Source organism: Perca fluviatilis, chromosome 2 (assembly GCF_010015445.1).
Source record: "Perca fluviatilis chromosome 2, GENO_Pfluv_1.0, whole genome shotgun sequence".
NCBI classification, from domain to species: Eukaryota; Metazoa; Chordata; class Actinopteri; order Perciformes; family Percidae; genus Perca; species Perca fluviatilis.
The window spans coordinates 40995442-41020232 of NC_053113.1; the positions used below are offsets into that span (position 1 = coordinate 40995442).

The window sequence follows — 24791 nt, forward strand, 5'->3', positions numbered from 1 at the left end:
CTTTGTTTTGAATATATTTGTGCTATAATGTATCACTTTATATTCTGGTGTTGTTGCAACCTTTCTGGGGCTAAAAAATAAGCCTCTTCTCCTACTGAGATTTCCACTCTTACTAAACGGTTTTCACATCACACCCACACAATGAAATGCTGCGAGCAAAAGTGACCAGTTAGTTTAGGGAATGTTTGATTTTTGGGAGTTTGGTAAGGCTGCTTATACTCAATCCCCCAGTGTAATAAAGCTAGCCTGGTGTGTGTCCCAGAAGACAGCGTGAATGCAGTGGGCCGGCACTTTAATCACATGCAATGGAGTACTTTGTACAGTTGGCAGTGGGAGTCAGTTTTTCCCAGATCCCTGAAGCGTTGCATTGTCTTCTGAAAGGAGGCTCTTTGTGTTTGCAGTATGGAGTTGCTCACGTGATGAGCCCCAGTACTGTCAGAGAGGCATTTTGATATCTGCCAGCATCGTGTGGAAGATACTAAAACATTCATTGCATATTTGGATGCTATTAACACTAACATTAAAGTGTAAATTGCAGTGCCTTTGATTCCCCTCTCCCCAGAAGGCCTTGCGTTAGCATGTTTACTGCTCATTGTAAAGGGTAATTAAGGCAGGAGCGCATCGCTGTAGGTATATGCTGACTTTTGGACACGTGGCCTACCATCATGCTTTTCTATCAGTGGGAGGAGGGTGCTGCTCAACACATCAGACATGACCCAGTTACCCAGGACCCTATAAAGTGGATCCTACCCTGAGGAGGATTTCCATACCCTTTGGCTTTGTTGTTCTCTTCACACATTTTCTTCTTCACTTGCCTCGCCTCTCAGATGGATGCAACAGCCATCACCTTTTAAATTGAAATTCCAGACTAGCATGCTGATTTGTTCAACAGTTTGTAGAAGGTTCTCATATATCCGTGTTAGCATTTTTTCCCCCACTTACTTTGATGTTTTTTATATTACTGAAATTTCAGTTAAATAAGGGCTGAAGAACTGCTGCCCAGAATCTGCTGGAAGTTGGCTTTGACTTTATCTTTGTCATGTGCAAGTAAAGTAGCTTATTGTCACCACCCTGCCACCAAGCCTCACGATGACAATAAGTCATTCAAATGTTGCAAGATATTGAAAAAGCTAATCTTCCCTTTGACTTCGGGGGGGGCACAAGGCAGAAAATTGACACTAGTGTAGCGTGGCAGCAGGTTGTCTCAGATAGCCTGCTGACATACATGAGCTCATTGTTTCTACTGTTCTTCGTGCATTCTAACACTAGTTTAGCACAGGGGTGACTACATTAACAAGACAAAGGTAAAATTGTGCAACATTTTGAAAAAGCTAGAGGAGGAATTTCAGGAATCTCAGATGCTGCTGAATTCCTTCCCTTTTTCCCTTTTCCTTTTTTTTACCCTTCCTGTTAACTGAAAGGAGGGGGGAGAATGTCCAATTTGCAATATGAGATCAGAGGAGACATGGTTGAGGTCGCAGGGAGGCGTGGGTTTGTAGCTGGAAAGAGTGAGACATACAGAAAATATCTGCACCCTAATGTGAAATGCTCATTTCCCCCACACATCCAGAAGACATTGTCTTTGCAAAGTTATTTGCTACGTATTTAGCACGCCCCAGTTTAATCTCTATGCACTGTGTTGTTAGCCTGACAAGCCAGACCCACGTCAAGATGTTGGGTCTGGGAACTCAATCCAAGGGGCGGGATAAACGGTTGTCTGTCATATTCCCACTGCACGCAATAGAATAGCGCTACAACCAAGCAGAGCAACGAAGAAGGTAGCGGGGCCAGTTGATAGATTACATTTTTGCCGTATCCGGTCGGCAAAACTCCGAACACATCTTTTTTTTTTTAGAATGACTTCAGTGCCGTTCTTTGTTCTTTTCTCAAAGAAAAGCTTAACTCCAAGTCTTCCAGAGTCGCTGCCAAAGCCGTTTCGAAAGGCCGCCGTTCGCCAGTAGCAGCAGCCATAAGCCCGCTCACCAACTCTAAACACGATGTGATTGGCCTGACCAGAGTTTGGTTTTTCCAGCTCGCAAGCCAACGGAGAGGTGCTAGACTGACCCTGGCTGCAAATTACATTTGCTGCCTGTCTAGATTTCTAGGCTGCTGTGTTGTGCTGCTGATGTTTGTTTTTTTCCTGCTTAATGTCCACTGCTTAATGAACCAGAAGTTAATTTTGCTATTGTAATTGGTGTGTTTAATAATTAGCGGTTGTAGCCGGAAACTGTGTGACAAATGAATGGCGTGATTAGATAAAACCAGGTCCTGACAGGAAGCCTGTAGCAAAAGGGCTGAAACAGATCAATATAACACAAGCTGCTCTTTCTGCCCAGGGCCAGTGATGGTGACTGATGGGTGGACATGAGAATGAAATGAGACTGTGTTATAGGAGAGTGGCACAAACCAACAAACCAGCACATACTGTACATCGCTTTGGGCTCATTGTAGGCCTGTTCCTTAGGAATATGTAATCAAAATTGACAATGTAACATGTAACATAGTCTCACTTTTGACTGTTTTTTCTATTACCATAACCTTTCCACAAAGTGTGAACACAGCTAGCACTGCCTGAGCCAGTTAGTTAGTTCTAGGAGGATCTCTCCAAAGCACGCACAGAACAATTGCAATAAAAGCGCAATGAGTGACAATAGCTACTTACTATTACTTTCCATTCTATTAAGTTCCTGTAGTGAAAAAGATGCTTTTCACAACCAAATTTTAGAATGATCTTAGGGTGTTTGACCCCTAGTGTACTGATTAAAACAGTAATAGTTATGTTCACTTTATTATTAATTGGTCCCAGAGGGAAACTGATACAGCAGAGAAAACAAGACGAACAAAGAAGCAATACGTGACAAAACAGCAAGTGGAAACGCATGAAAACAACGGTCTGTTTGCAAGATGAAAATATAACCACGCAGACCTCACATTAACACGACCTAACAATGAGTCTTGTTAAGTCCTTTGATGGCTGCTGGGATAAAGGACTGTTTGTAACGGTTTGACCTTTTCTTGGGCCGGCGGCAGCAGATACCAGAGGAAAGAGGGCGAAATTGGTCATGGAGAGGATGGTCACCCTCTGAATTAAACAGTCAGAGCCTGCTGTAGAGCTTGTTTGTCACAGAGCTCTGTTCTTACTGGTCAGTAATACGGTTTCCTGTGTTTGATATTCAAGTTGTAAAGCCAAAAAAACACGGAGAAACATAAAACAGACTCAGAATAGTGCAGGCTGGAAGAGCTTCTGTGTAGTCACCCATCACACAGTGGGAAATATATCTCAAGATATTACAGTTGGGAGGAAACATCGTTCAACCAGAAAAACACCTTCACTATGAACACACCTCGTCCAACTGGATGATTGAGGTGTCATTTTTGGGAAGTGCTGTGCAGAAAAACTCTGTTAGCAGAGTAATATTAAGAAAAACAGCAGACTATTGGCTAAATAACGCTTATTTTAGTATTTATATCCATCACTTTGCACATTGCACACGTACTTCACATACTCTCTTTAAATCCCTCCTTTCTCTGCATCCCCCTCACGCTCCATCTCTCACAGCTCCAGAAACGTTTCAACCGAGTCTCCAGATCCCTGTCTTGCTCACATAAAAACACCAGCTTCGCTGGCAAAAAATGCTCACATAAGAGTAAGCCCTTCTGAATATGACTGTGTTGATCCAACTTGATTGACAGAGAGAATCAGAGAGCATCATAAGAAAAGCAGGGATGCAAGCTGCACATGCTGATGTGTGCCTTGCGTTTCAAGTGAGGGAACAAACATGCCTCAACATGCAGGGGCGGCACGGTTGACAGATCGTTCACGTAGGCTGAAGTGACACTGTGGGACCTGTTTACAATATCATATTAAGGTTATTACACTAAAGAATTATTTGTATCGATTCATTACATGCGAGGACCCACGTGCGACATTTGGTTAAATGGAGCACAATTTGTTCACACATTGTTATCAGCTATCTTGTGGGTAAAGGCGACAATGCACAACAAATGTCTTCATTTTGAATTTGTAGTCCCGGTTGTGTGGCGACGCCCGCGGTATCCACGGTATCAGCAAGTGTGGTTTCATACTACAGCAGTTGCATGACATGATCATTAAATGTGTCTTGGATATATGTATACACATATCTTGGTAATATATGAAATGTGTTTTTTTTTTAGTATGCATTTCATTGCATACATTCAGGGCTTGACATTAACTTTTTTTGCTCACCAGCCCTTGTGGCTAGGGGTCTTCCAAATTTAGCCACACAGCATTTTCACTAGCCACTGTTTTGTGGTAAGTTTGATTTGATTAAAGTTGACTGTGGTGGGATTCAGTTTATTTAAAAAACTAGTTTCACAACCCTTTTAAATGGTGGCCTAAAGGTTAAAGAAGTAAGCTTGGGACCGGGAGGTCGCCAGTTCAATCCCCAGATCGGCAGGATAGAACATAGACAGTAAAAGAATGGACAGAGCAACGCCATAGATTTCCAAAGTGACCAGTGAAGTCACTTTTCCGGTGATGGCTGAGCGTTACTGCACAGCCTCAAACTGAGCTCGAAGACGTAGATGTGACGTGAGCAACCTGTCTGAAAGTTGGAAGTCTTCTGGTAGCTGTGCCAAGAGACGGAGAGCGTAGGTATATGTTAGGAGATAACATAGGCACAGGCTAATTATTGCTAACTAAAATGATAGATAACAGAAAGTTACATGGTTATGACACAATCGTTAGCCTATTTTTACAAAAACGTCTACTACGGAGCCATAACGTGAGGTACAAGGTAATGGAGCCTTTTATACATTGTTGTGTTTCTTTAGAAATAAACAATGGACAAATAGAGTCTTTAAACGCTTCCGATGTAAAGTTATTGCTGTCAAAGTGGCGCCAATGGGATGCTAACGGCAGGTGACGGCTTGATAGCAACAAAATGGCTCCATAGGAGGTACGCTTTGCGGAGGCTCGCTTACCCCCTTGGGATAGAATCTGGGTGGGGAAAGTGAAAGAGCAGCGCTTGTCCCTCACTCATCACCACCATTGAGGTGCCCTTGAGCAAGGCCCTTAACCTCCAACCGCTCCAGTGGAGCTGCTCAGTGGCCAGCAGATCAGACTGGGGTTGTACTGGGCAGCTTCCAGGTATGAATGTGGAACTGTGTGAATGTGACAGGTCGTCGTTGCAAATGAGAATTTGTTCTCAATCGACTTACCTGGATAAATAAAGGATTAAAAAATTTTTAAAATGACATAAACTGTAGGCTATAACACTACAATCATGAAATATTTAGCTCTGAAAAGGTTGGTTGTGTGTAAAGATTTGGTGTGGACGAGCCACCATGCTCAGACCGTGGGCTGCCCACAGGATCACAGCTGTGCTTCTGTGTCGGGCGCTGGCACAGTGGCACAACAGCCTACTCCAGCAACCAGTGTTAGATTAATATGTTCATCCAATATCCAAGTTAACACAGTGTTTCCCACACATAGGCTAATGCGTGGCGGCGCGCCACACTATCAACACCGGCCGCCGCACATTGCATTTCATTATAATTTTTTTTTTAAAACATAATTTAAAACACGTTCAGCTGCATTTCCTTTACCTGCTCTCCTCCGTCTCTCTGTCACTTGCGTCTCGCTCACATACACACACACACACACACACACACACACACACACACCTCCTCCCACCGTGTTCGGCGTCTGTCTCCATAAAGGAGAGAAGACGGCTGGCAAAATTCAAAAGTTCAAGAAAGGTTGGTATCCATCTCGTGAACACCTGTACACAATCACACATTAAAAAGTGCTATAAAAATATTTTATATTCTGAATACAATGTTGTCAGTGTGTTAATGCTGGAGTCCCGACCCAACTCTTAGCAATCAAGCGATTGCGCCTGCTTTAGAAAGTTAACTAGTCGCAAGTTTGCAGTAAAATGCAGTTGGGTTGTCGTAGGCCTATTATAAATAATGTTATGTCTTTTTTTACTCTTACACTGAATGTTTGCTGCTTCAATCCAGATGTGTATTGAAAAGTATTTTCCGCGACTGAAAGAGGCATGTGTTGAGGATGAGGACCAGCCTGAAACAGAGCTCAACAGTCTGACCAGTGTAATTAGTTATGTTATTAATTTGTTTACAATATTTTCAGGCTTCAACCAGTGAAAGAGATAGATTCGTTAGGCATTGAAGTAAGGGAGGAGGACCACATCACTCAGTTTTTGGTACTTGATTGTTATGAAAATAAGTATCATTACTACCTTGTAATATTTAAACGTCTCGTTTTGCCCAAAAATGACTATGGTTTTGTAAAAGTGTTTTTGATGAATGATTGCTGTCAGCACCCCCATCCGAGTGTGTTTCGCCATTTAAAGGCTTTTAATGTGAAGCAGCAGCAGGAAATGTCATAATAATCTGATATGGTTGAGGAGAGTGAGCAGTAAGCGATGATACTAATATCAATGAGATGGAATTAAAATACAGTAGCAGTGGATTACATGCTGCATTGCTGAATCCCTCATACACAGGCAATTTGTATTCAGTGTGGTAATGGTGGACTCCACCACTAACAAGGAAAATTACAATATAGAGAGATAATTACAGAATGTAAATGTGTTCAACGGCTACTGCCGAACAATTTGATTCCATGATAATCTTAAAGATTCTTACTTAAGCTACTCATTTAGTGTTTAACTTGTCCTAGTTGCTGTTGTCGTGAGATACCTTTTTGCAACTAGTTTTGTTAACATATTTAGGGATTTCATTAATCCTACCAGCCTGCCTTATTCTTTTGTTTCTTCATGATATTATACCACATATCTGGAAAACTACCTGACTCGATGAACAAGCGTTGAAAATAACTGGAATTATTATTTGTAACAAAAAAGTCCATGTAAAAAGGACATGTAAAAGTGGATAGTATGTTGGCACGGCACAGGCCTGCTCTCCCAGGTGTGGTTGCTCTTCCATTTCCCTCACTCTTTTGCACGCTCGATGGTGTTTTAAGCCCCCAACGTCTCCTTCCAGGCAATGCTGCGACCGTTGACTTCAAGGCACCTAACCCTAACCTTAAACCTAACCCTAACCATAACCATAACCATAACCATAACCATTGCTTAATCCTAGTCGCTTCCAGGCAGCGCTGCCTGGAAGGAGACGTTGGGGGCTTAAAACACTGATAAACTTTTTGCACCATCCTCCAAGCCCAAAAGGGAATGTCTTGCAATAAGCCGGCCCATTCAGGCACATCCCCACTCCAATTCCCTGGCCACCAAAATTCTCTCCAGCTTAAGCGGCAGCCTTTTCTCCCTGTCCTCTTTGGCCTTTTGAATGATAACCTTGAATGGTATTGTCTCGGGGCATGAAGGAGGGTAAAGAAATTCCTTTGCTTCTTGACAGAGAGCAGGAAAGCTTGACAAAAGGCATCAACACTCCCTAAATCAGAGAATGTGGGGGATATGAAAAGGGGGCAGTTTTTCATTCAGGTAAAAAGCGTTGACAGAAAAAGGATGGGTAACAATAGAGCAGCTCCCATGGAACAGAGCACTTCTCTGTGTGCTTTTTAAGGCAATTTCAAAAGTGAGCTCAACTACAATGATGAAATCCGAGGCAAGGATATGCAGAAGAAAGTTCACTGTATTAGAGCGGATTTGATGGATTGAACACTGATATGTGGGACTGATTGTATTTGGTTAAGTTCATTCATCTGAACTATTTCCCAGTTCATAGAATAGCCTTTCAGAGAAGCCATTAGGCCTGAGATAGTCATTGTGATAACGACCTCATGGAGATCAATTGAAACTCGATCTGTGAATAAGTTGTCTGGCCTCTCAGATTCGGCACGGCGCGCTCTCTCTGACCCTCTCGCCTTCCTCTTCATCGCCTCTGCCAGAGAAGACTATCAGCATCAGCTGGCTGCCATGGCAACTGAAACGAGATTCCAAAACGGCTTAAGGTTTGACAAACAGTGGTGTTGGCAAAAAAAAAAACAGCAAAGTAAACAAACAGACCTCCCAGGCCTGTGTTGATAGAGCGGCACGTGAGCCTCTCCAGCTCTCCCAGAAAGCTCAGGGGCATCTTTAAGTTGGACCCGAGGTCACGGTTGAAGGGAAACTTTGATTCTTAAGCTTCTTACACACCAACCAGACGGCCAGCCGTCGGAAGAAAAGGCATTTGGACTGATCAGTCTCCCCGAGTTGGTCAAACAAATGCCTCAAAGACGAGTGGTAATACGTCTCCATAACAGCAGGCGACGCTAATCTGTATTGTCGCCCAAATAATGAAAACCGGCAGCTGATTGGACGAACGCGTCACGTGGGTCTGGTTTCTCCGGAAATTCAAAGACAGACTGTCATGGCGGCCGTTCAGAATACGAGCTCATATTGTACTAAAATAGTTCACCGAAACGTGTTTCTGAAAACATTTTAAGCGAGAAATAGGCCGTGCACTTGCTGAATCTGTCTTCATTTCAGATCGACAAAAGGTCAGTTTAAAAGATTTCCGTCAGATTTTGGGAGACTCTAGTCACGCTCATCCCGCTCCCCGTTTCCGGGTTAGCACTCTACCAATCAGATGGGTCATTTGAGTCCGACTGCCGGCAGTGCCCGCCCCGCCGATTATACACGTCAAATCGGCCCAAATGAAGGCCGACGGCCCCTCGGACGGACGACGGCACGGAACACACCGAACAGACTGGAGTCACCGACCTCGCCAGACTGTCCGACGGCCGATTATCGGCTTCATGTGTCCGGGCCTTTAAAAACATCTCTGGAAGGCACGCAGAGTGTCTGTGGACGCAGGTGATGGCAGATTTCTCACATTTATGATCTTTTCTGTCCACCAGTTGTTCAACAGTGTAATGTAGTAGCTGTCTACAGCTGAATGAACAGCCTTGCGGTGACTTCCACTACTACCCTCACGGCAGTTAATAGTGGAGTTCTGCAATCATTTCATCATGAGACGGCCATCTGCTCACAGAACAATTAGCCGCTTGTTGAAGTTGATTATTTATATGTTATTTAGGCTTTATTTAACCATGAATAAATACAACTTCTCTTTTCAAGAGTGTCTCGGTCAGGAGAAGCAGCACAAATAACACCGTTGCAGAACATGTGAAAGATATAAATGAAAACAGAAGAGAAATCAAGAATTATAAGATTTAAAATAAAATATAAAAAGCATTCAAAACATTGGAAACAGTTACAGCCAGATGTGCCTGCTTCCAAGTCATTTAGTATCACTATAAATGCGTCCAATGAGACCAGCCTCTGACGATTGGGGGGATTTTGCAACTGATTCCGAGCCTAAACGCCTGTTTTCCCATCATGTTGTCTGAGAGAGGAGAGAACCGCTCCGTGGTTCAGGAAACGCATTGAAATTCACAAAGGACATTTGTTGAAGCCAATATGGGTGTCATGTGGGCATTTGCACTTTGTCACTTTTCTATTGCAGTATTCTAATGTGACTTAATGTGAGCTAATCTGTCTCTTAATTTTTCTACTACTGCGAACCAATTTTTCCCCAAGAGGGGTCATTAAGTTTTATCTTATCTTATGAAGTCGAGCATGTGGTTTAGTACTTGTGATTCTAGCATGTGCACTGATAGCTCAGTGTTCCCTTAAGCCAGAGGCCAGGACACCAGATTTAGGTTAAGAACTTTTGGAAAAAAAAAAAAAACACATTTTGTGATACAAAGTGTCCTCAGATGTTATGGGAGGTCAAGAGTACAGTTTAAGAGGTCACATGCCCAAAAGGTTGAGAAGCACTGGTGTAGCTGACAACCACATGCTAAATGACACAAATCCCCAACTGTCTGTTTGGGCATCTGTGTCAGCTTAGGAAAATAAGAAGGACAGGAAGTAGCGGTACGCATTGAGAATCAGAGCCTGAGGTAGCTCCCGCTCACAAGTCCACACTTCCTCTCGAGCAGCTTGCCTCATAAACATTCAGTGAAAAAAAAACATTTTCCGTTCTTGCTTAATCTGTCTCCCACATCCCAGTCACCAGCCTGCCTACCTCTGGTTCTCAATAACCCACATAGTGAGTGTGGAGGATGGGATTTGATGGAATTAGCCATAGTGGCAGAAAATAAATGAATCAAATAAAATAAATAAAAAGCCAAAAGAGAAGCACATATGATACAAACTTGAATTACATCTTGGCCATGTGTTTATATTTTTGATCCGCTCCCACAGTAATTTGTGTTTCAATATCTATCTCAATAGTGTCATGGTAACATGTGAGTGCTCACATTGAGTTTATGCCCAAAACCAACAGAAAACACATGGCGGTTCACCCGGAAACCTTTGATTTTCTTCGTGGTTACACAATGGAACTGAGCTTTTGTCTCTGTTGTTTGCAGTAATTTCCCACCTGTCCGTAGTCCTACATTTTCTGCGTTCCATGTCATCATCATCATCATCATCGTCATCGTCATCGTCTGACCTGATGTGGAAACTATGCACTGAAGTCTTTCTTTCCCCATTCTTCTCTCTGAGGTGCCTGCTACAGAGCAGCAGCTCTTTGTGGTTTTGATCATTTTAACAAATGCGATAATCAAAGAATGAGTAAGAATCCACATAGATCTTGATTATTTTCAAATGGAAATATAGTTATATACAGTTTGCGGGATAGAATAACATTGTCTTTGGGATGGAAAGCCACATTCTGCCCTGCGCTATTTCTTTTTCCTCCCTTGTGCTGCAAGGAAATTCAATTTGATTACATGCTGCTGTATCTCTCTGCATTACACAACACTTGAAAGAGAATTTTAGATTTTGTTAAATATTAATCATGAATACATTATCACATGCTTTACAGTCTTTACTGTTACACATTTAAATTGAACTGACATTATATAACTGGGGATATTTTAATGACTGTGTGTTTGCTCCTAAATGCATTTCTGTACCTTGTAGAATAGTGGTTTTTTATGTTAATCAGAGGTCCACAGTGGGTGGTTGCACAGGGATTTACATCAAATGCCCCTGTGTATCTTTGACTGTACTGCTCAGCTAAAGGTATAGTCATTTTGGATCTGAAGCAGAAACTCCTCTGAAGTTTTTTTTTAACGGGGCTGATGAAGAAACGGCTGAGTTGTTAGGCAGGACAATCCCTGGATCCCCTCTGATCCTCAGCTGTAATGACACAGACTTGGTCAGAGCCTTTTTATATCCCTTCATTCTCATCAACATAGAGAGTTTCACTGAATTGATTTTCTACCACAGGTGCCATAATCAGCCAGTCTATTTTCTCCCAGAAGCGAGCCGATGACATTTTTGCAGTCCTTTTGGCTGCGACTGTGGAAAAACACAGATGTCTTTTTCACTTTTCCTACTGCTGATGTTGGCCAGTTTGTCTGGCCCATCTGCATTAGCATGTGGATTAATTCCTGCTTGTTATCTAGGCCTAGATGTAATAAGGCAGCCCTGGATGGCAGGGGTAATCAGGTTGGAAGGCAGAGCTTTCTTGCCTTCTCTTCCTCCGCTGCCATCCTCACATCCCAAAACTGAAAGCAGCGTAGACACTTCGGAGGGGATTAAGCTAATGTGATGGCAGAGCCACCTACAGGGTAATTTCAAGAGACAGGCCTTGGCATCCAGGGAATAACTTGTCAAGACCTGGCTGTAGGCTAATATTGAAGATATTAATCCTTAATGTAAATGGCCCTGACTTGATTTTACTCTTGTCTCTGTGTGCAGCTTTAAGTATCTTTAATCATTGACATAAAGCAGTCCCTCTAGGATTTTTCCAGTTTTACAGTAATTATTGCATACCAAAAAAGTGCTTGCCTTTCTCACTGTTGCCTCTGTGATAAATTGCCAAGCCATTTGCATATGTGCGTTGTTCATTTGCAGCGTTTTTTCATGAGCTGCTGGCAGGAGTGCTTTGTTTTGTCGCTGTAAAAAACGTGATGAAGTGTCGAAATCCCAATCCGTGTCATTTTACAAAGGGATTTGGGGCGTGTTAGGTGAAACTGTTGGAACAGGTCGGAGCTGCCTCCCCATCAGTATCAGCTGGAAACGGTTGATAAGGTGAACAAAAACAAAAATCATAGAGGTGGGGGTCACACGCATCACTCTGCTGCAGAGCAGCAGCTCATTGTCTTTTTGATCATTTTAATTAAAACATAAACCACGAAAAAATGAGAGCGAATCCACACAAAACCCGAGTTTGAATTAAATTCACCTTGCAGGATATCTGGATGCAACAAAAGAAGAAAAAAAACAACAACAACACACTGCTTTGCATTTTTACTTCCTCGTTAATGAAAAGATTGTTAAATTATGAAAAACCCACCTAGGCGAGGTCTCACAAAAACAATACAGACCTCCCTCAAGGAGCCGAGTGAACACCTTGATGGTGAGAGTTTGTCCTTGCTGCAGTCGTCCCCTGAGGGCTGGGTACCCACTTCAACTCTTTTTTTAGGCACTGACCGAATTGCCTCTAAATGATCAATATCGAAAAATGCCTCGTCATTCAATACCCAATTTCAATCCCTAAAGGCCCGGACACACCGAGCCGATAATCGGCCGTCGGACAGTCTGGCGAGGTCGGTGACTCCAGTCTGTTCGGTGTGTTCCGTGCCGTCGTCCGTCCGAGGGGCCGTCGGCCTTCATTTGGGCCGATTTGACGTGTATAATCGGCGGGGCGGGCACTGCCGGCAGTCGGACTCAAATGACCCATCTGATTGGTAGAGTGCTAACCCGGAAATGGCGAGCAGAGTGAGCGTGACTGGAGTCTCTCAAAATCTGATGAAAATCTTTTAAACTGACCTTTTGTCGATCTGAAATGAAGACAGATTCAGCAACTGCACGGCCTATTTCTCTCTTAAAATGTTTTCAGAAACACGTTTCGGTGAACTATTTTAGTAAAATATGAGATTGTATTCTGAACGAGCCGCCATGACAGTCTGGCTTTGAATTTCCGGAGAAACCAGACCCACGTGACGCGTTTGTCCAATCAGCTGCCGGTTTTCATTTTTGGGCGACAATACAGATTAGCGCCGCCTGCTGTTATGGAGACGTATTACCACTCGTCTCTTCGGTGTGTTCTGAGGAACTTTTTTGACCAACTCGGGGAGACTGATCAGCCCAACTGCCTTTTCTGCCGACGTTTGGCCGTCGGCCCTGTGTGTCCGGGCCTTAAGGAGTACATCCCATCAAGTGTCAGTGAGCCAATAAGCACGCAGCATGCTGCTACCAAGATCTAATATAGGGTTGCGCGATGAGTAAAATATGCAATAATGCTGTTGAATATTGCGATAACAATATTACTTGCAATAAATTAACAGATATTATTAAGTGTACTCAGTTCTGTATTTCTGCTGCTTTCAGTATTCTGCTAAAAAACGACAAATTGCTTGTTGAATTTAAAACAAATGAAAGGAAATCATTTCCATCTTTCTTTTTTTGAACAAATGAAACATTGAATTCAATATTTAAGGCAAGAAAAAGAAAAAAGAATGACCTTGGCAATGAACTAAGGCAAAAACTCTTTCGCGATATGTCGCAGCCATGTGTATATTGCGGCAGTTGATATTGCGATGACGATGAAAAAAAAAGATATATGGCGCAGCCCTATTCTAATAATGTTTGTTATTGGCTGTGTAACGTTACACGTCATAGAGACAGGCAGGGAAAAGTCTAAGTTGCACAGAGAGAGGGGGTTCACATTATAGGAGCTGAATAATAAATATTTGTGCTGTAATATGCAATGTTGTAATTTCTTTTTGTTTTTATGAAAAAAAGAATCGTTTAGGAACCGGTATCAAAGTCGCTGTGTTGGTATCGGTACTGTCGGTACGCGATCTGTGCTGCCTGCGCGATCCGATACGCGCATAAATACGTAGAAGAAAACGTGACGGTTTCCCTACACTATTGCGTTGAAACACTCGACGGCCAGGCGGCACAACTGGCGGCATATTTTTGTAGGCTACATTTTATGTTATTCATTATGCTGTTCACGGCAGGTCTGTTTTTACAAAGATATTTAAATGAAGTACTTATTGTCACTGATCCAAAACCGCACATCGACGTCCGTGTATTACGCCTTGGCGACACTGTTATTTTTGTGGGGATGTTGCGCAAAGTCAGGCAGTTTAGCAAAAGAAATGTCAAAATCTCTTTTTACTTTGGAGCTGGGTCTTTCTCCATAACTCCACGGTAGATATGGACATGCTGGGCATCAATGGGAAGGTGAGGTTTTTAAATGGAGCTTACGCTATGCATTACGAGGTGTCTACGTGGTTGCTGATCCAAAATAATAAAGGAGTTGTTACATGTTACATGAACATACACCATTTTGGTTAGATGTGGAATGAATTCTGAGTCTTTCTGTCACTGCAAACCTTCAGTTTCCTCCTATCGCTGTGGGTACGCGATCTTCGCTACCTGCTTGCGCGTGCACATGTCTGATCGTGCAGGCAGCACAGATCGCGTACCCACAGTACTTTTCGGCCTCCAGTCATATTTTGTGATGTTTTTTTTTTTTTTTTAAACCTGCAGGGATCAGTCGAGCCACTGCGATTCCTTCGTCACTCACAGACTCTCTTTCTCTCGTCTCAGGTCTGCTCATAGGATCTGGCTGTGCACTCTACCCATTGGGATGGGACAGTGAGGAGGTACAACAGACCTGCAACAACAGCTCAGACCAGTTTCAACTAGGTAAGCTGTCCACCGGGCAGATCCAGTATGCACACACACCTCCAGCCTACACACAGCGCCTAAACCACACACCGCTGCTTCAACCATGACTGGGTAAATGTGTCCTGTGTTCGCTGAATGTTCTGGTCCCAGAACAGATAACAAATGTATGAGAAAGTTGGAAACTGAGAACAAACTTTTATATCTGGCCCTTGACATTCTGCCTTTCTTCTTTTTTTTCCTTTTTTTTAATGTATCAGACACAGCTCTCTGCTGCTGTCATATACTGAGGAGACACAATCCCTTGGTATTTAAAATGTTTGATAAAAAGCCAACACAACCTCCAGTTGCTGTCGATTTCTGAAGTGTTTTATAGCTATAAATATGTGCTGAGAATAAGCAGGAGCTTGATTTGTGCTCTGTATTCAGCTAGCGTTCTCAGGACTCTCTCATAGACAATAATATGCTACTGTATCAGACACTGGAGGTGCTATTCATACTGCAGCTGCTCTTTTATTTGATGCTAATCGAACAGCGCTCTGATCTTCTACTTAATGTACACGGAGAGATTAATTTGGTGTGATTGTAATATTTTAATTAAATGTCAAAGGTACATTCGTGATAGCGCTGTTGAGCCCATAACTTACGTCATCTGTTACACTTAGATTTGCTCTCTCTTTCAATTTACGTCAATGTCCACCATGCTAGAGTTTCTGCCACTTTTATTCCATCGTTTCTACTTCCTTCCATTAAGATATGCAGAGCTTCTATGTCTTCATTGAACCGGATTACTATAATATATCTATTCACTGCTGAGCGAAAAAGGTGCAGCTTGTTAGAAAGCAACTATGAGGGTGTGACATCCAAGCATTAGTTTTTGCCATAAATCGGTGTTAGTCCAGGGCACGTTTTGACCTGACAGTGACACCACAGCGCCACTCGTCAATGATTTGTTTTATGACAATCTGGTCAGTAGTTGGTGAGATATTACTCTGGACAGATGGGTGAAGAAACTCCCCGATATATATATATATATGTATATGTGTGTGTGTGTGTGTGTGTGTGTGTGTGTGTGTGTGTGTGTGTGTGTGTGTGTGTGTTAGAATAATTTACATTATGAAAGGATAGACGGAACCACTGAAGTTATATCAAAGTTCATTTTTACTTGTGAACACAAAGAGGCAGTTAGAGTACTCTCAGCATAAGTACAGAAGTGACCTAACGAAAAGCTCTCTACAGCCGCTTTTTATAATACCAAGTGGAATGTAATACAATCATGATACAGAGTTGATGTCGTCAGTTGTTATCTGCTAAGAGACCATGTGGTCTCGTCTGTCTGGTCTGGGAGGGAACGTATGCCCTCAGGAACACACCGTGCTTAGACAAGGACTAAACAGTGGCTCCCCCCATGTTATCTTTTGAGTTCAAGCAGTGTTTTGGTTTCTTAATATCTACACACATCCACAACAGTTTAATTTAACAGAGGGAGAAAATAGTAATCAGTATAATATTATTCTATGCAAACAGTTTAATAAATAACAAGAGGAAAAGTATGTAAATCAAAAAAAAATTTAACAACATAATATATATTAATATAGAGAGAGAGATAGATACAGGTGCTGCCATATTGTAATTTTGGAGCCAGAGTCTGCGCAGTAGTAGTCTATATCGACAACGTTTCATTTACTGGATTGTTCTGGTGCTGCCGAATGTCCCTCAGGCTACTTTTACATCGCTACGTTTTGGTTTTTGGAGTTTTTGAGCCAAAAGCTTTTTTTTTCTTTTTTTTTTAAGATTATTTTTTGGGGGCTTTTCCCTTTATTATGGTGACAGTGGATAGACATGCAAGGGGGAGAGAGATGGGGGATGACATGCAGCAAAGGGCAGCAGGTCGGATTCGCACCCGCGCCGCTGCAGGACTCAGCCAACACGGGGCGAACGCTCTTACTGGGTGAGCTAGAGGCCGCCCCCCCGCCAAGTGTAGAAGAACTAATCTCCGTGTTGAACTAACACGCCCAGACCGCACATCTCTTCAACATTCTCGTATACCAGGCACGCGCTTGCCGGGGTAAACAGGAGGCAGCATGTGTACTCTGCCCGATGCTGGTAGTTGCCACGGTAACGTTAGTAGCTTAAGTCTCAGAGAACGAGATGTCATGACCCAATCAGGCGGCGAAACGTCAGTGTCAGTGTCGGTGTTGCCCGAAGGTCTCCGTTTGCGGCCATTGAGAGCGCAACACAACGACGCAGATTCCAAACCAAAACGGGGTAGGAAGTGTTTTTAAATGTCTCCGGTTTAGGAAGTCTGTAATGCCTAAACGTAGCAAAAGATATTCGCTTTTTAAACCAAAACGTAGCAATGTAAATGTAGCCTCATTTTCGTCCGGATATCCCTCACCTTCCGCTTTCTTTGTGTTGACATTCTAAACTCCGGTCGATTCGGGAAACATCCTCCGAGCTAGAACCGACAATCAAATTATAGTTATCCTTTTTTTGAGTAAAATTCTCATCACACACTTGACGGCCATTTTAATTCCAGAGCTTGCTTCCCCACGTGCACGTCAAATCATGATGTTTAAACCCCTTTTTATCACATCAAATAACTAAGAAAAACCAAACTTGTCAGGAAAATGAACACTTGAACAAACATCAGCATGAGAAGAACTTCCTAAAATGACAGAAACAATCTTTGGAGAAAAAATGCTGCCGTGTACTTTAATTTTTTTACTTGCCCATGTCCCATCCGCTAACATGGAGGGGGTGGGATTTATGACCTATACTGCAGCCAGCCATAAGTGGGCGATCAAGATGTTTTGGCTTGATTTATACAGTCTATGCATCTACCCATGATGACACATACGGATTACAGCAGCAAATATGTCAGCAGAAAGATTTCACTGTTCTTGCAGCATTTAAATCTAAACAGACAGACAGATATAATTCGGATTGATTTTAAATTCCTAAACATATCAGCTTAAAGTGATGGTTCGGAGTAATTTCACCCTAGGGTCCTTTGCACCATGACCTCGAGCCAAACACCCCCCCAGAAGCTTTTTTCACCTGGGTCTAACATTGGGAGAGTTAGCGTAGAGTATTGTTATCAGCTGAATAGCTTAGCGCAGGGGCTAATGGACCCACGTTTGTAGTTGTGTAATGACCTACTTAAATAATGCCGAAATGATACCAAACATCTACAAGTAGAACATATAGGTTATGCATTCATAAAACGATGGATTGGAAAGTTTGTAAGTACACCAGAAGTTTATGAACACTTGCCTGCTCTCTTCTGCTCTCTGTTGCTGCTGCTGCTACCTGCAGTTAGACATTGCTTAGGGCCATCTACAAATTACTACACCGAAAAGAGATAATAATATTATTATTATAAATATAATAAAAATATTTATTAATTTAATGATTAAATAAGTTAATGTCTCCAAACTTACCTCAATTATTACTTGTCTCCTGCGAGTTATACTACAGCACTTACTTTAAAAAATAAGTAATAATAATAATATTTTGTAGACGGCCCTAAGCACTCATCTTACAGCAGCAGCAACAACAACAGCAGAGAGCAGAAGAGAGCAGGCAAGTGTTATTTACATAAACTTCTGGTGTACTTACAAACTTTCCAATCCATCATTTTATGAGTACATAACCTATATGTACTAGTGTAGAAGTTTGGTATAATTTCGGGCATTATTAGTGGGGTAATTTACGAGATACGAACGTGGGTCCATTAGCCTCTGCGCTAAGCTATTCAGCTGATAACGCTACTCTACGCTAACTCTCCCAATGTTAGACCCAGGTGAAAAAAGCTTCTGGGGGGGTGTTTGGCTCGAGGTCATGGTGCAAAGGACCCAAGGGTGAAATTACTCCGAACCATCACTTTAACTACTCTGTCACCAGAAGTAATTATGTTGGATATTAGGCTTTAATTTTGTTCTTTCCTCTTTGAAAGAACAGGCTCAGTACATATAAATTATTGTTAACAAGTGTGTTTGCATCAGCATGCTGTTCCGTTGGAGAGGAACAGCACCTCACTTATTCTAGTTTCACCGCTTTCTTTCTTCATGACAAGACTGTGATGTTCTCCCATGAGAACGGGAGTGATGCCACAACGAGGACTTTAAATCTCCGCTTCGTAGACTTGTGATTAATCATGAGGAGAGCAGGCAGCACTTGTTGCAGAACACATCAATTGCATGTATGTGCAACATGAAAAGGTTGATGAAATGATCAAACCTATGTCCGCAGAACAAATGCATGAAAAATCTTAGCGTTGACCTGACATGTTCTACTATTCCCACATTATGTTAATAGATAAAAAGAAGGGGAAGCACATTTTCATTTGGTGTGACACTGACACAGAGAGAAATTTGAGACTTGGAGAAATAAGTATTTTCAGGTTTTGGCTGCTGAATCAGACGGCTGATATGATTTGTTAATGAGACGCCTCCTCCTCCCCTTACACGGCTGGTAATTACATAACTACAATCAATCAGACATTCTCCCAAGATGTAATGTTTAAAATAAGAAGTCTTAATGGTCATAACATTTTCCAAATTTAGAATCAGATACTATCTTTGCTTAATAATGCACATTATGTCCTTTTGAGGATTATAGAAGATGCGTCTTAAGGAGGCCCTTTATGTGTTAATCTGTTCTTGCTTTTGGCTCAGTTTCATCATATTTTGCCACTGGTGTGCTTTCCAAAACTCTGTGTTGTGAGAGTGCATTTGTTTGCAAATTAAGTAAAACTATGTTCTATTTAACTATGTGGCATTTGTTTCAACAACGCTAACTCTTTTTTTAGCCTGGGAAAACCCTGACGAACTTCCTTACTTAAATTTGAGATTTGCTCTGCGAGTCATTCTGGCCAAGAGCCCATTTCCAATTTTTTCCCACTCTCAGTTACAACTGAGAAGGGTCTGCTGTCAACCGGGCTAACTCTTTTTCACAAGAGGAAGGGGAATGCTGTGGCTTGAACAAAAAATGTGTAAGATCTACCAAGATCTAATCATGTCTGGGATTGGCTTTCTAACGTTACATGTCGTAGAGACACAGAGGGAAAACTCCACGTTACACAGAGAGATGGGGCTTACGTAGTAGGAGCTGAAAAAGAAATAAATGGATTTGTGCTGTAATTTGGGAATTTCTTTTTATTTTATAAAATTGGAATCGTTCAGGAACCGTTATCAAAGTCATGGTATTGGTATCCAACATTTTTGAATGATACCCAGCCCTAGTATTCCCCCCCCAAAAAACAACGGTATAAAATGTAGAGTAAACAGTGCAGGACTCTTCTAACTCTCAGGCATTCTGGTGGTCAACCAAAATCGTATCAGTTGGTCCCCAGCCAAAGGCTTATCTGTTCAGATTTCATTGAAATCTATTCATGGGTTTTTGGAGATATCCTGCTGACAGACGGACAGATATAAAAATGTGAAAAAAAAAAGGATATGGTCCTGAATCCTTTTTTGCTTTCCTCTACAGGTTCCTGCCAGATCGGCTGGGCGTATTACTGCACAGGGGCAGGGGCGGCGGCTGCCATGCTGCTGTGCACCTGGCTGTCATGTTTCGCAGGGAAGAAGCAGAAGCAGTACCCGTACTGAAGGGAGCATCAGAGAGACGGGAACAGGCCTGAGACCTCAGGCGGTGCGACAAAAGGGAGAGGACTCTGACTCTGTGGACTCACACTAGTACAGCACATCAGGCACCAAAGACAAGTCCTTACGGTGCTCTGGACGGCATGGTACACAACTCATCTGACAACTGCAGGGACTGTTTCATAATGCAACACACACGCACACACACACACACACACATGGCTTTGATGGCTTCTCTTATAAGCTGTTCTTAAATGAAAAATGTATGGACCAATCCTATTTGTGAAATTGTTTCATTTCTTTAACGAGATGAGTATTCTCTTTCTTTCTTTCTTTCTTTCATTTCCCGGTCATTGATGTTTATGTGATGGTGTGCCCTGTGATGATGAGAAAAAGTAATGTTGCTTCATTGTGACGTGAAGTGTTTCCGTCTCCTCTTCATGTCTCATCTTTGCCTTAAACACAAACTGAAATGCAATAATCCCTATAACGTAAAGCAATCCAACAGTGGCTGCCTGCTTCCTCAACTTCGACCTTTTCGGAAACCCCATAAAACAATGTACGCATAGTTTATTTAACACATACATAAAGATATACGTTGTGTATGATAATGTATTTTGTCATATTAGCACATGTTTTGTATTCACTCTTCAAGTTATTCTTTGTCATTATTTTCGTTTTGTAAATAAATGTTTATTGAAATTCTGGATTTCAAGCGTTGTTGTTTTTTGTAGTCACTGAATACACCAACAGGCCTCCTCTTACATTCCTAAAAAAAAAAGCTTTTCCCATGACCTCTTGATCTGGATAGTGTTCACAACCAAGGGCGTAAGCGAGCGTCTGGCAAGCTCAGCTCCTAAGGCGCCATTTTGATGCTAACAAGCACTCACCCCCGTTAGCATCCCATTGACTCCCATTCATTTTGACGTCCCTTTGACAGTGAATAACTTTACATCTGAAGCGTTTAAAGACTCTATTTGTCCATTGTTTATTTCTAAAGAAACACGACAATGTATAAAAGGCTCCATTACCTTGTACCTCACGTTATGGCTCCGTAGCAGACGTTTTTATAAAAATAGGCTAACGATTGTGTCATAACCACGCAACTTACTGTCGCATAGTAGAGGAATTACCGTACAGTACAGGAGAAGCTCGCAGGCAGTTTCGACTTACATTAGCTGTTTAAGTTTAATTACTAATGTTAACTAGCATTTTAGTTAGCAATAATTAGCCTGTGCTTATGTTATCTCCTTACATATACCTACGCTCTCCGTCTCTGTAAGATTGGGAATGATTGAGATTTCTCTTGGCACAGCTACCAGAAGACTTCCAACTTTCAGACAGGTTGCTCACGTCACATCTACGTCTTCAAGCTCAGTAACGCTCAGCCCTCACCGGAAAAGTGCTTCTAATATCCTTCACTGGTCTCCGTCCAGAGCAACGGGATCTTTTGGTCCATTCTATATATACCGTCTATGTTCACAACATGTGGGAGTACTTTTGAATAGTTAAAGGGGATAAGGATGGGCAGTGCTGTGAAGTTACCTTTTCCCTATTATTGATGACGTGAATCCTGTGACCTGTTGCCAGATTATTTGCCTTCTGGCGATCAGGTTACTCACCTGTAAAGCGTCCCAGTCTTCCAGACAAAGTCTGAGCTATAATCATACCCGGGGACATAAAGTCTCTGTGCATTCATCAGCTTAATGTCAAGGAGTACCTCACAGTTCCTCAACCTGCCTTCACAGTGCAAATAACAATAATGGCGACCTTTTCATAGCAATTACCACAGCTGTATGTGTCATCAGAGGGCGAGAGCTGCACCCAGCCTTTCCAGTTAGTATTTTTAGTCATTTGCTCCTCTCCGTTTTTCCCCCCTTTGATTAACAAACAACGCTTCAGAGATTCAGCCGAGCTCAAGTGTACAAAGTCAGCTCATTTACAATGCAGCTGTTCTCCTCATTAGCATGCCCGTTTTCTCACAATGCTCGGCATCCCCCCCCCAGAAGACGGCAACCCACCTCTCACTTGAGAACTCTCTCTCCCGCTCAGTACTTGCTCTGTTTAATACGTTAGCGCGGCTCCTTTGCATTCTTGTCTCTCCGTCTCTCTTTGATCTGCTGTGCTGATTGATTTCACCAGTGATTCTTACAGAGTGTCAACCAGATGCCTCATCAGCGGAGGCTGACGCATTGGGGTCAGGTTGGAGCGTTCCCTCCTTTATATCAGTACCCGTACCTCAGACTGACAGGGTGTACCGTGCAACCTGAGGTCTTGTTACTCGTAGGCGGCTGATTGTCTTAAAACATGGTCAATGTGTGGTAAGTACAGCTGCTCTCATCAGCTGCCGAGTCAAAGGGATAGTGCAGCTGCTGGAACTGATTCAAGATGACCAGAGCTGCTGGGAGCACTTTTAAAATACACTTTTTTAATACCTTAAGAAACACACAATGATTTATAGTCACCACCATTGTATTGGGATTGACAGATTTCAATCAGGAGAGACTTCATTTAGGATTGAAATATGTTTATTTAACATGGTGCATAATCGGTTGATATGTTAGAGTCTTTGGCGATTAGACTCCATCGCAACGTTAAATAAATTATAAGGGGTTTAGAGGCCATGGATGTACAGGATCATCCCCCCCCTATGGAGTCTAGACACTGCTGGTGGTGATCAAGGGATGAAGGAGGCCTGAAGATCTGGATGGATGCTATGAGGAGCGGGGCTTCTGATGATGCAGGAAGCCTGGGCGCTGCTGGGAACGATGATGAGAGCTAGAGGTGAACGGGGTGGAGGAAGGGTCGCATCGATTTAGCCTGAAATGACAACTGACAGCAGCAGAGAGGAGAACAGGTTCAAAGTATGGCTGCTGCAACAACGCGATAGCTCCCGGTGATCGTCGCATAATCTGGTTGCTTTAAGGTGCCGTAGGTAGGATTGCGAAGATCCAGGACTTAGCCAAAAAATATGAACATCGACAACTTCTCAGTCCCTCCCCCCTTTCCGCTAAAGCCCAAAACGGTCTCCTAAGCCCCTCCTCCCACAAGGGAGAATGAATGTGTGTGCATGAGCAGTGATTGACACACAGTTAAATTTCCTAATTCATTTTCTTAAACATTGGTGCAAAATGCCATGAGAGGAAGATGAAAACATAAGGTGAAATCAGCAAAGATAATTGTATTGGGTGAGTTGAAAACAGCGGGGATTATTTAAGCACTAAATAAAATAAAGCGCTGAGAGGTCAACCTGGGCAGCCAGATACTTTCACATCAATTAATTATTAGTAATTGGTTGTTTTTTTTTCCGACAGTACCCTAGTGAGATAATTAATGCCCTTAAAAGCAACTCTGCTTAAAAAAAGTGTTGTGCTACTACAACCCCAATCTACATAAAGGTATTTCATAATTGATATTGCTGCAGGATAGTAAGATAGTGAGCCATAACTGCAGTCATACAGAGCCTTTATAGCAAAATAGTAATCTGTCACCCCTCAGCAGCAGTTATTTTGTTGTGTAATAAATGTGAATGCACTGGCAGTGGAGTAAATAACTGTTATATGTAGGCTCAGTCCTTGCCAGCGACCGGAGTTCGAATCCGACCCGGGGCCCTTTGCTGCATGTCATCCCCCCCCGTCCCCCCTCTCTCTCTCTCTCTTCCATTTTCTGTCTCTCTCAGCTGTTCTAAATAAAGGAAAAACCCTACAAAATATATTTAAAATAAATAAATAACTGTAATATGAAAAAGAAGAAATCCAAGTACTAAAGTATACAAAGCACAATAACTACTGTAGGTAACACAGGTGTTTCACATTAACTAGAATGCAAACAATCAGTGTGCCCAGAAAGTGGAGTCGTTTAGGCCAACATCTTTAAAGTCTCTCAATCTTTATTGATTTAAAATGAAACTCCACCCACATATTCTGTTCTGCGTTTCCTACTGTGCTTTACAAGTCCCCACTGTACTTAAAGGTGGTTGATATGTTGATTATCGTGTTTATATGGACAGGGAAATGAAGGGAATTCATGATAGCATACACCAGGAAATCTGAATCAACATGGAGGATCAGAGGCTGTTACTCCCAGCTCACAGCCAGGGAGGGATATATGGATCACAGCTTAAATTCACTTCACTGGTTAACCTACAGGGAACCGACGGAGGTAGCGGTTAGTGGAGTTCTAAATTAGCCGTTTGATTGAACTCAAGAAAAGATCATCCTCATACCAAGAGGACGCATTTTAATAAGACTAAATGTCAGTCTCCTCAATATTACTGTGATAGTGCCACTGTTTACCTGTTAAAGGCCACGCACACCCACACAGGTGTTTCCAATTCTGGCTGATTACATCTTCAAGGAAGGTGGAGCTTTTCTGGGGACTCCTAATGGACCTTTTTCACAGCAGACATTTGGACTTGTCATAGTAGGAAAAGCACAGCTGAAATTGATAACCTTAACGATGGCTCAGTTCCATCAAGTGTCTGATGCTACGTTTACACGTGGCCGGCTATTTTCATAAACGGACATTTCAACCTCTCCGTTTTCAAAAATAACACTGT

General features: G+C 42.4%; 1 protein-coding gene across 1 annotated transcript in view; it reads left to right on the forward strand.

Moving 5' to 3' along the window:
- Positions 1 to 20942, forward strand: part of LOC120546748 (LHFPL tetraspan subfamily member 6 protein) — a 60027-nt gene extending 39085 nt beyond the window's left edge. The window contains exons 3-4 of the mRNA XM_039781927.1: positions 14550 to 14648; positions 20121 to 20942. Of these exons, the coding sequence (XP_039637861.1) occupies positions 14550 to 14648; positions 20121 to 20239 (218 nt within the window). The 3' untranslated portion in view covers positions 20240 to 20942. The remainder of the gene's footprint in view (positions 1 to 14549; positions 14649 to 20120) is intronic.
- Positions 20943 to 24791: the final 3849 nt, after the last annotated feature.